Below are 12302 nucleotides of genomic sequence, written 5' to 3'. Positions count from 1 at the left end.
GTATTAGCAGACAATAGTCTTGTTTATGTGATCCCTTTGACTCTCTATTTTTTAAAATTATTTATTTATTTATTTATTTGTTGACAGGCAGAGTAGACAGTGAGAGAGAGAGACAGAGAGAAAGGTCTTCCTTTTCCGTTGGTTCACCCCTCCAGTGGCCTCTGCGGCCGGCTCACTGTGCTGATCTGAAGCCAGGAGCCAGTTCACAAGGGGTTAGGGGTAGACTAACTGCAACGGGAAAGAAAGAATTTCAACTGAGAAGCAGCTTCTTATTTTGATTGAGATGGTAGCATATTTAAAATGTATATATTTGGGGACCAGTGTTATGGTTCAGTGGGTTAAGGGGCTGCCTGCAAAGCTGGTATCCCGTGCTAGAACACTCTGGTTCAAGTCCTGTCTGCTCTGTTTCCAATATAGCTCCCTGATAATGGCTTTGATTGCCTGTGCCTCTGGGGTCTTTTCCAAGAACACTTTGTCTATGCCAATGTCTTGCACGGTTTCCCAATGTCTTCTAATAATTTGATGCTATCGGGTCACAGATTTAAGTCTTTGATTGACTTTGAGTGGATTTTTGTGTAAGGTGTAAGTAGGGGTCTTGCTTCATATTTCTGCATGCAGAGATCCAGTTTTCCCAGTTCCATTTGTTGAAGAGACTGTCCTTGCACCAGGGATTGATTTTAGTTCCTTTGCCAAAGATAAGTTGGTTGCAAATGCCTGGGCTTATGTCTGGAGTTTTTCTTTTTTCTTTTTGATTTACCAGGCAGAGTGGACAGTGAGAGAGAGAGAGACAGAGAGAAAGGTCTTCCTTTGCCATTGGTTTACCCTCCAATGGCCGCTGCAGCCTGTGCACCACATTGATCCGAAGCCAGGAGCCAGGTGCTTTTCCTGGTCTCCCATGGGGTGCAGGGCCCAAGCACTTGGACCATCCTCCACTGCACTCCCGGGCCACAGCAGAGAGCTGGACAGGAAGAGGAGCGACCGGGACAGAATCTGGCGCCCCGACCGGGACTAGAACCCGGTGTGCCAGCGTCACAGGCGGAAGATTAGCCTATTGAGCCGTGGCGTCGGCCCCCCTTTGACTCTTAATCCTATCATTGTGATCAATTATGAACTGAAACTGATCACTTTGACTAGTGAGATGGCATTGGTACATTCCACCTTGATGGGATTAAATTGGAATCCCCTGGCATGTTTGTAACTCTACCATTAGGGGTAAGTTCTATTGAGCCTGTGCCAAACTGTATATCTCCTCCCTCTCCTATTCCCACTCTTATATAACAGGGACCACTTTTCAGTTAAATTTAAACACCTACGAATAATTTTGTGTTAATTAAAGAGTTCAACCAATGATACCCCATTAGTCTTAACATTAAGCCTCAGTATTGTTTTATTTGGCGATTGTTTTTATTACTAGTGATATTGAACATGTTCCTGTGCTTTTATTATTTTGTTTCCTCTTGTAAAAACTTGGGGAGTTTTGGCATTGTTGTATACTGGTTATTATTTTGTAAAAGCGTTTTATGAAGGTGTAATTTACGTGGTACAGATGAAGCATTCTGAAGTGAACAATTGAGCGGTGTTAACAGTGGTTACTGTGTTGTGCAGCTGACACCTGTAGTCAGTGTCAAGACATTTCCGTCACTGCAGCGCAGCACGAGGTCATGTGTCTCTCTTCACCCCTAACCCTAACTGCTGCCAACCATCAGTCTGCCTTGCTTTTATGGATTTATGCACTACTTACTTCATATGCTGGAATCATGCAATACGTGGTCTTTTGGGTGTGACTTCCTTGACTTGGCATAATATGTTGAAGGCCCATCCACATCATAATGTATACAAGGACCCTCTTCCTTTTTATGGCTAACTAGTGTTCCATTACATGATTATACCACAGTTTGTTTATTCATTTTTCCACTGCCAGACATTTAGGCTGTTTCTTCTTTTTGGGCTGTTGTCAGTAATGCTGTTGTATGTGTGCATGTGCGTGTGTTTTTTTCAGCTGTAGGAACAGATCTAGGAGTGGTATTGCTGGCTAATGTGGTAGTTCTGTGTTTAACTTTTGGAGGAACTGCTACACCATTTTCCAGACAACCATTTTACACTTTACCACGTCCAGGGTCCCCTTTCTCCGAAGCCTGTCAGTTCTTGTTATTCCTTCCCTCTCTCCCTTCTCTTCCCTCCTCCCTCTTCTAGCTCTTTTCTTTGTTTCCTCTTCTTTCCCTTCCCCTTTGGCCTCCTCTTCTACCTTCCCTCCTCCCTTTCCCCTTCTCTTTTTTTGGCAAAGTGACAGAGAGAGGGACACAGAGAGAGGAAGAGAGAGACAGATACAGACAGACAAATATCTGGTTTACTTCCCAAATGGCTGCAATAGCCAGGCTGGGCCAGAGCTGGGCCTGGCTGAAGCCAGGAGCCTGGAACTCCATTCGGGCCTCCTACACTGGGGGCAAAGACCCAAGTCCTTGGGCCGTTGTCCCCTGCCTTTCCAAGTGCATTAGCAGGGAGCTGAATCAGAAGTCAAGCAATTGGAACTTGAACTGGCACTCGAGTATGAGATGCCTGTGTCATAAGCAGCAGCTCCACCTGCCGCATCACAACACCTATCCCTTTTCTTCTTTTTAATAATGGCGATCATAATGGGTGTGAGCTGGTACCTCATTGTGGTTTTGATTTTTTTTTTTTTTTATTTTATCTTTACAGGCAGAGTGGACAGTGAGAGAGAGACAGAGAGAAAGGTCTTCCTTTGCCGTTGGTTCACCCTCCAATGGCCGCTGCGGCCGGCACATCGTGCTGATCCGAAGCCAGGAGCCAGGTGCTTTTCCTGGTCTCCCACGGGGTGCAGGGCCCAAGGACTTGGGCCATCCTCCACTGCACTCCTGGGCCATAGCAGAGAGCTGGCCTGGAAGAGGGGCAACCGGGACAGAATCCGGTGCCCTGACTGGGACTTAGAAACCAGTGTGCCGGCACCTCTAGGCGAAGGATTAGCCTGTTGAGCCACGGCGCCGGCTGTGTGGTTTTGATTTTCATTTTCATTTCCTTAATGCCTGATGGTGTTGAGTACTTGTTACTATTTTGTATGTAAGTGAGAAAAGTACCTTGCTTTTGCTGATCATATCTTAAAATTGGTTAAATGTCTTTTGTGGAAAAAAATGTTTATTTAAAATTAAATAATGAGGGGTGGAAGATGTGATGCAGCCAGTTAGGCCATATAGGAGTGCTTGGGTTAAGTCCCAGAGACTCCACACTTCTGATCCAGCTTCTCGCTAGTGTGCCTGGAAGGAGACCTAGATGGAGTGCCTGGCTCCTAGGTTTGGCCCTAGCCAGCTCCTTGCTACTGTGGCTGTTTGGCAGGTGAACCAGCGGATAGAAGATGCCTCTCAATGTGTCTCTCTTCTCTGTGTCGCTCTTTCAGATAAATAGATATATCTTCTTAAAAATTAAACAAGGAGATCTTTAAATTGGAGGGATTACTAAGCTATTAAGTCTCAAGATATTTCATAGTTGTCATAACAGAGATAATTCTTAAGCACAGTCTTTTGTCTTAATTGAGCTTGTTTTCCATTTCTCCATCATGCGGTTGAATTAGGGCTGTAATTTGTGCCCTTTGAAACGCCATTCTCCAGGTACGGTCCAGGGCCCAGCAGCATCAGCATCACCTGAAAACTTGTTAGAGATGTGAATCTCGGGCCTCAGCCCAGATATTCTAGGGCTGCACCCTGAAATTTGCACTTTAGTAAGCCCTTCACACTGAAGTGTGCACCTGGGTTAGAGAGCACTTGTGTAAGCCCACATTCTCTGGTTGGTTCCATGTTGAAGAGCCCTCGTGGGAGAGCCTCGGCTCACTGGTTTCAGTTGTTCTATCTTGAATAGTCAAACAGTGTGAGCGCTTAAGTTGGAATTATTTTATAACTCCTTGTTTAAGAAGTGCATGCAGGAATTTTATATCTTTATTTAGAATTACTATTTGACTAGTCTACAGATCATGTAGAAAAGACATATTTTTTAAAAAGCATTTTTGATCTTTTATCAAATATTTAAAGGCCTTAAGAGTTGTATTCCCTTGATACATTTTTCCTTTTATTTGTGATTGGACATTCTTTTACAATTTTTTTTTAAAGATGCTTCTTATTTGAATGGCAGAGAAAGACAGCTTTCATCCACTGGTTCACTCCCTAAGTGTGGCTGGGCCAAGAGGAAGCCAGGAGCTGGCAACTCAATCCAGGTCTCCCATGTGGGAACAGCGAACAAACCACTTGATTCATCACCTGCAACCTCCCAGGGTGTGTAGTAGCAGGAAGCTGGACTTAGGAGTGGAGTGAGAACTTGAAGCAAGGTGTTCTGATAGGAGATACAGGTGTGCCAGTGTTAGTCTGAATGCCCGTCCTGCGCGTCACTGTTACTTCTTCAGAGCCTTCTGAATGCAGTTCTGTAGCGTGAAGGCATAGCAAGCAGAGCATGTGGCTGTGACTGCCTGTAATACCCGTGTTGACCTGCATGTGCTTGTTTGATTACGAGTAAGTTTGTTTCCCTTGCACTGCTATTCAGGTGGAGATAATACTTGTATCTACTGTGCAGAATTCTATGATGGTTTAACATAAATATGTATGATAGAGCATATTCAGTGAATGTTTTATATTATTAGTGTGATTATGTAAAAATGGACATTTAAAAAGACATAGGCTATTATGAGCATTGAGGCTTTTACAAATAATACATATGGATCCCAAAGCCAGTAGCCTAAGCAAAGTGCCCTTGCAAAGGTGACCCACTCACAGATGTTGCCTTTCAAGGGTGCGTAGAAGTGGGTGTTAGGTGGAGAAGGGCCGTTCGACAGCCTCCCGGAGTCCTCCAGAGTCACACTGTGTGGGTTAGAATGAGCAAGTGAGTGCCCAGGAAGTGAAGGCCAAAGGAGGAGCCGGAGGTTTGAGGAAAGGCCTTTTTGGGGTGGGGAGGGCTTGAGTTATTTACTGGCTGAGGGAGAAAAAATAACTCCTATATCATAGTCATATTTTCCCTTTTCCAGGACAGCAGCATGGTTGGGTGCTTGATTTTGTTTGGTACCTGAGGATGTTATTCCACTTATGATTTTAATTTGGGTGAGAATTTAATCCTAACATTATATTTAAACATACATACTTAGTGGTTTTACTTATTAATATAGTACAGGTGAAAGATAATTATCCAAATACTGAAAATATTGTTGATTTTTGAAATGGCACTGCAAATAAATATATTAATATTTTTCTGAAATGGCAGTGTCTGAACTTTTCATGAACTCATAGCTACATATATAGTTATAGGTGTAATTCTAGCCTTAGAACAATGACAGTTAATTAAATGCTTATTATCCACTGGACAGTTCATGGGCAAAGCTGAATTATTTCCAGATGTAATCAAGTTAGTATAATTTTTAATAGTAACAGGTGCTCTGAAGCTTTTGTTAAGTTCTAAGAGTAGTACATTCTAATAATATTCATGCTTTTTTTAAAAAGATTTATTTATTTTACTTGAAAGAGTTACACAGAGAGAGAAGGAGGGGCAGAGAGAGAGAGGTTTTCCATCTGCTGGTTCATTCTCCAGATGGCCCCAACGGCTGGAGCTGCGCTGATCCGAAGCCAGGAACCAGGAGCTTCTTCTGGGTCTCCCACGCGGGTACAGGGGTCCAAGGACTTGGGCCATCTTGTACTGCTTTCCTAGGCCATAGCAGAGAACTGGATAGGAAGTGGAGCTGCCAGGACTCAAACCGGCGACCATATGGGATGCCGGCTCTGCAGGCAGCAGCTTTACCTGCTACTCCACAGTGCCGGCCCCAGTATTCATACTTAAGCATGTTGATTTGGTACCAGGGTAAAAATTGTTTAGTGTCTCTGCTTTTTCACTTCGGCTCACCTTATTCTTCATTTCTTTAGGAGGCTGTGCTGTACAGACAGCATTGCTAAGAGCCTTAGAGAGAGAGAGAGCCATAGGGGGCCGACTCTGTGGCTTAGCGGGTAAAGGTGCCTACAGTGCTGGCATCCCGTATGGGTGCCTGTTTGAGACCCGGCTGCTCCACTTTAGATCCAGCTCTCTGGATCAGCACAGCTCCAACCATTGCAGCCAATTGGAGAGCGAGCCAGCAATTGAAGATCTCTCTTTGCCTCTCTCTGTCTGCCTCTCCTTTCTCTGTGTATCTCTGACTTTTGAATAAATAAATAAATACTTAAAAAAAAATTTTTTTTTTTTAAAGAGAGAGAGTCCTCAAACAGAATCGCACACAGGGCAGCATGGCTCTGGAGCTTTATCTGGTCGGCTTTATTGAGGTGATCGGAGGGACCAGGCCTGCAGACAAGGCCACTCCTTATGTTATGGGGATTAGTGTGGTAGCTAAATCCTTATGGGGTCAATTTGTGATATGAGAAAGAATTTACTTAGCTTGAATTCAAGTTGACTCTTTACAGAATAATGCAGCACGCCATATTTGGGCACATGCTTTTGCATGTTTAAGATTCATTTTGCTTATCTGACATATATTGAAGATCATCATTTGTCAGCCATTATGCTATTTAGTTCTAATCTACATTTTTCAGTCTCCCCATGTTCCCAACTTGTAAAAAAACAGGTTAGGGAGTGGGGGCTTCTCAAGCAAATAACTTGACAAAGGTAAGAGGCACAACAAGGATTTGAACCCTGATCTCTCTGATGCCAAATTTCAGCTCTGGAACTGCTGACCCTGTAGTTCCCAAACTTTGATGTGCAGCAGAATTCCCTGTAGAGCATATTTTGCTGAACCTCAGAGTTTCTAGTTTTCTAGGTCTGGTCCAAGGATTTGAATTTCTTTTGAGTTCCCAGGTATTGCAGTCATGGGGTTATACTATGAGAACTGCTATTCTGTGCGGTGCTGCCTGACTTGGCTTCTGCAAAGAGTAAATGAGAGAATTGGAAAGTCATGCTTGTGATAATAACCATGTACTCACCATGTGCTAGACACTCGTCCAAGCTGATTCCTTTTTATTCTCACAGTAGTCTCAGGAGGTGGTTGAATTGCAGGGAAAGAATGTGTGTGTGTTTGTGTGTGTGTGTGTATGTTGGGGGGGGGGGTTTGTCATCACTACTTAACAGAGGAGGAAATGGAGAGAGGGGTGCCAAGCACTGGTCTCACAGCGAGTCAGTGGCAGAGCTGGTTGCTTTCATTACTGCTGCTGTCAGCCTGGCTGGTTTCTAAAGCCCCTGTTTGGAGCCATCTCCACGAGGAGACTTCGTGCTATAGGAAGGTTGAGAGAAAAGGAGAGCCTGCCTTTCCTTCAGTGTTCTGCATCCTCGGAGGGCCATTGCAGGCTAGCCCAGGGAATAAAGGATTTCCTTCCTTTTCGTGTCATTCTCACGGCATTCTGAAGGATTGATGGCACACTTTGTTGTTTCGCTGAAGGATGTGATTCTGTCAAGCACCTGAATTTCAGAGGAGCTGTGACATCTTTGGTGTTCATTAGCATGGGTGTAAGAACCCTGCCCATGGTGCTGTGCTAAATTAGAAGGTGATGTGGACTGATGGTGGCTACCCTGCCACAAGGCACACACTAGTCTGTAGTGTTATCTTGCCCATGGAAAATCTCGAAAGCAAAAATGAAGGAAGCAAGAGGAAAAGAAAACAGTCTGTAATTAAGTCTGAAACCTGTACTCTGCTTAGGAAACTATGTTTTTTTCTCCATTTGTTTTGTTTTTCTTTTTAAGATTTATTTATTCACTTGAAAGGCAGAGTTACAGAGAGACAGAGGGAGAGAGGAAGAGATCTTCCATCCATTGGTTCACCCCACAAAGCCAGGAACTGCTTCCAGGTGTCTCATGTGAGTGTAGGGGCCCAAGCACTTGGGCCCTCTTCCACTGCTTTCCTAGGCACATTAGCGGGGAGCTGGAAGTGGAAGGGGAAGTGGAAGGAAGTGGAAGGGGAAGTGGAGCAGCCAGGACCCTAAATGGTGCCCACAGTGCCAGTCCCTCTCCATTAGTATTAAAGAGAAAATAGTCCTAGAGAATGTGTCTGGAAAGGTGAGGTCCTGTTTGTATATGAATACTTTATGTGTTTGGTTCCATTACAAATTCTGAGTAACTCAGTGTACAAGATACTTCTAAAATAGGACGTTAGGCCTTTGCCTCAAGGAGACCCCACGGTCAGTGTTCAGTTGCTTTCCTGAAAGGGCATCCAGACTGGAAGTGAGTGCAGCCTGGTGCGTGTTCCATCTTAGAGGTGCTGGTGTGTTTCCGGGATGCCAGCCTTGGAATTGCGGGATGAGTTTTCTGGATTTTCCTTTTCCATGGGAGAGCCGGGTTGCCACAGAGCTGGAGCCAGAGCGCAGGCGCAGGCCTCGCTGTCAGCTAAAAGTTTCCCCTGATGAAGATGATTATCTTATGTAGAGGTCTGTCTTCCAGTCTTAGGCTGTGAATTTGCAAAAGTGTGTTATGACTTATTCTACTTTTATGAATATTCACATCTATCCTGTCCTTGTTTTAAGATTTCAAATGCAGTGGTGTAAACCCTGGAAACCATCAAGAAATAGAGGAAATAAAACCCGGATACTAACTTGTGGTTAGGGTGCTGATGTTTGACCTGTGTGGTTTGACGGTGTGTTTCTTCTGGTTTGTTGTAGGTTAACGAAGCCCTTGTCATTTGCTGATTGTGTTGGGGATGAGCTGCCGTGGGGATGGGAAGCGGGGCTTGACCCTCAGATTGGTGTCTACTACATCGATCACATCAACAGTAAGTTTTCCCCCTTGGTGAAAGCTAACAGAACAGAGAAGTAATCCTCAAAACTACAGACATACAAAAGGCTGAGCGTTTCACAAAGTGGACTTCCTTATTTTCAAACCCCACTTTCTTGGTGACAGAAAACCCCATTTAGCTATCTGAGGCCTATGTGTTGAATTGAATTGCTCTTTCGAAGGCAGAGAGGAAGGAGTGGTCTACCTGTCCACCTGCCCACCTGTCCGTCCTCTTGTGTGCCTAGTGGGGATGAGTTGTCATCTACAGAGTGGGTCGGTGGCCTGTGGAGATCAGGAGCTGCTGGGCAGCCCTTCGGACAGGGTTCCTCCTCTCCTTGTCCTTCCTGTGGAGGGAGCTGGAATTGCCCCTGGACGGCCTGAGAACATGGCTCTCTGTGGGTTTGGTGGGGTGCAGGAGGGATGGGAACCCATCAGCAGCCCTGGAAGACAGCAGAGTGTGGAAAAGACCTGGACCCTTTTCTTCCTTCTGTTTCCTGAGTTCTCTGTGGTTTGGAGAAAAACCTCTCATTTGAACAGCTTTTTAATCTGTCAAATCCCTTACATGATAGAGCTCAGACAGAGGATTGCCATAGCTGTGAACAACTTGACACACATGCTAGACAAATCCTGTGCTTGTGTGTGTGTTAACATGAATATTTAGCTCTCTGTCCACTCCCTTAAACATTTACTCAGTGGTAGCCAATATCACTGCTATTTATATTGCTTATTTTATTTAAAAATTTTAATAGATTTTAGAGAATACATTATGCATTTGTCCCCCAGTTACCTTATTTTTTAGAACCATTCTTATATTAAAAGTTTTAGGAGGGCCGGCGCTGTGGCTCACTTGGTAAATCCTCCACCTTGCGGTGCCGGCATCCCATATGGGCACCGGGTTCTAGTCCCGGTTGCTCCTCTTCCAGTCCAGCTCTCTGCTGTGGCCCAGGAAGGCCGTGGAGGATGGCCCAAGTGCTTGGGCACCTGCACCCATGTCAGAGACCAGGAAGAAGCACCTGGCTCCTGGCTTCGGATTGGCGTAGCTCCGGCCATAGTGGCCGTTTGGGGGGTCAACTAACAGGAGGAAGACTTTTCTCTCTGTCTCTCCCTCTCACTGTCTGTAACTCTACCTGTCAAATAAATAAATAAATAAAAAATCTTTAAAAAAAAATTTTAGGAGCTGGCACAATGAGTTCGTCAGCTCTCTGTGACACTGGCATCCCATATCGGAGTGTCACTTCTAGTCCTGGCTGCTCTGCTTTTGATCCAGCTTCCTGCTAACACACCTGGGAAGGCAGTGGATGATGGTCCAAGTACTTGGACACCTGCCATCCATGTAGGAGACTCTGATAGAGTTTTTGGGCCAGTCCTGGCTGTTGCATCCATTTGGGGAATGAATCAGAGGGTGGGAGACCAATTTCTCTTTCTTACTCCATACCACACACCCCCCCCCCACCATCTCTGTTGCTTTGTATTTCAAATAAATAAATAAACATTCAAAAATCTTTGCTTAGCACTCTTAAATTTCTTTAGGGATAATATCACTATGGCAAAAGTGTTTTATTTGGTATTCATTCATTAGTAGTGGCTTGGGGCTACCCTTGTGTAGGTATGTCATATGGTTTTTTGAGAGGCCAACACAGAATATACTAAAAGCAGTGATTTCTTACAGGTAGATGAGATGGAGGGTTTGAAAATAGCAAGCACATTGGGGTTTGAAGTCAATTTTTCAGTGAATACACACAGTTGGTAGTCTGTGTTGTGCACAATTTGGGAACCAGCTTTCATGCATACATTGGTTCAGTATAAATAAAAATAACAGTTCTTACAACTGTGACCTTAGCCTCTGTTATGTGATTGGAAGAAACGTGACTTTTTTGTAGAGATATTTTCTCTCCTTGAAAATCTCTAGAATTCATAATTCTGTTTAATTTTGTGTTTTCTATAGACCTTTCTTCATGCTGTGTTGTTATATACTAGTTTCACTGCTTCTCAGTGATTGTTGTAATCTGTAGAGTAGAGGAGTCTAATTTTAATAAAATTAAATTGCTTTTAAAGAGTTGTGACCCATCCTTATGTTATTGCAGATAAACCATTCAGTGGGATGTTTGAAATGTATGAGTATTTGGATCTCACTTTTATGCTTATTCTAGGTGGATGAAAGTATACTGTCTTTCTTTAAAGCAATATTTGGGAAACCAGAAGCCGCCTTAGCTGTCCTGGTTCTTTAGAAATAAGCTCTCATGGAACCAACATGAGAACATGCATTTCCTTTGCTCCCTTCCCGCTGCCTATACACTCTCTGCTGTCTCAACACCCTTGTGCCTTCTCTTCTTTCTCAGTGGAAGAGGTGTCCCAGGCCTCATTACTTCTTAATAACTTTTTTATCCCTTCCTTGTCTGCTGTTTGGTATCTTTACCAATGAATTCCTGGTTTTTAAAAATCTTTCCCAGCATTTCTAGTCTTAATATATAAGTAATAAAAACTCTCAAAATGAAATTAAATGAAAACTACAAAAGAAAATTTGGGGGCCGGTGTTGTGGCATAGCAGGTAAAGCTGCTGCCTGCACTTCTAGCATCCCACGTGGGCATCGGTTTGAGTCCTGATCACTCCACTTCCATACCAGCTCCCTGCTAATGTGCCCCGGAAAGCAGTAGAAGATGACCAAAGTACTTGGGCCCCTGCACCCACATGGGAAACATGGAAGAAGCTTCTGGCCTCTGGCTTTGGTCTAGCACAGCCCTGGCCAATGCAACCATTTGGGGAGTGAACCAGGGGATTGAAGATTTCTCTGTCTCTTTATCTCTTTCTCTGTCTATGTAAGTCTGCCTTTGAATAAATAAAATAAATCTTTAAGAAAAAAAGAAACACTGAGCCAACAGCAGTGAACTCCCCTTCCCCCACCATTCTTCCACCTTGCCTGCTGCAGTCCTCTCTTCCCTTCACAGTCAGACGAGGAAGCCAGGGTCTGCGTGGGCTTCACTTCCTCCGTTGTTCGCCATCATCTCGCAGCTGCTGCTCCTGCCAGGGGCACCCGGGAACCCACAGATGACCATCTCCACACAGCACTGTATCTTGTTCCCCGATGTGCCGCCGCCGGCCACTCTGCCTGCACTTGACTGCTGTCGATTTCAGGCTGGAGTGTTTTTTCCCCACGTACTTGGCTGCTGCTCCTACCCGAGTCTCTCTTGCCTGTCTTTTCTCCTTGTCCTGACCGTCAGGATTTCTGTAACAGTCTTCTGCCGTGTGTGCCCTGGGCACCTCCCTGGGTGACTGTTTCAGTGTCTGTCTCGAGTCTTCCAGACTCCCAGATGCACGTGTTTGACTCCTTACTGTACGTAAGGTTCTTTCCAGTCTGCCCCCGGCCTCTCCATTTGCATCTCCTGCACTGCCCTGGTGCTGCTGGACTGTTGCGCAGTGCCCTGTGCCTCCTTGGCTTTCTACCTTTCTCTGCATCTGTTGGTCCAGTCCCTCGATCCCATATTTGGACCAACTGCCAACTGGAGTGGTTCAGCTTCTCAGGGGCCTATCCCTGAGGTTCACTTCTTTGTCATACAGGTCCCCACCCCTGTGCTGG

At 44.8% G+C, this 12302-nt stretch overlaps 1 protein-coding gene across 1 annotated transcript in view; it reads left to right on the top strand.

Annotated features, from left to right (window-relative positions):
* The window catches only part of WWC2 (WW and C2 domain containing 2), a 244760-nt gene that overhangs the window by 93706 nt on the left and 138752 nt on the right, over positions 1-12302 (top strand). Inside the window, exon 2 of the mRNA XM_062213362.1 lies at positions 8616-8725. Coding sequence (XP_062069346.1) covers positions 8616-8725 — 110 coding nt within the window. The remainder of the gene's footprint in view (positions 1-8615; positions 8726-12302) is intronic.

Source organism: Lepus europaeus, chromosome 16 (genome assembly GCF_033115175.1).
Source record: "Lepus europaeus isolate LE1 chromosome 16, mLepTim1.pri, whole genome shotgun sequence".
Classification (NCBI taxonomy): domain Eukaryota; kingdom Metazoa; phylum Chordata; class Mammalia; order Lagomorpha; family Leporidae; genus Lepus; species Lepus europaeus.
The sequence above is the reverse complement of the archived record's forward strand: the minus strand, read 5'-3'. Positions and strand labels throughout refer to the sequence as shown.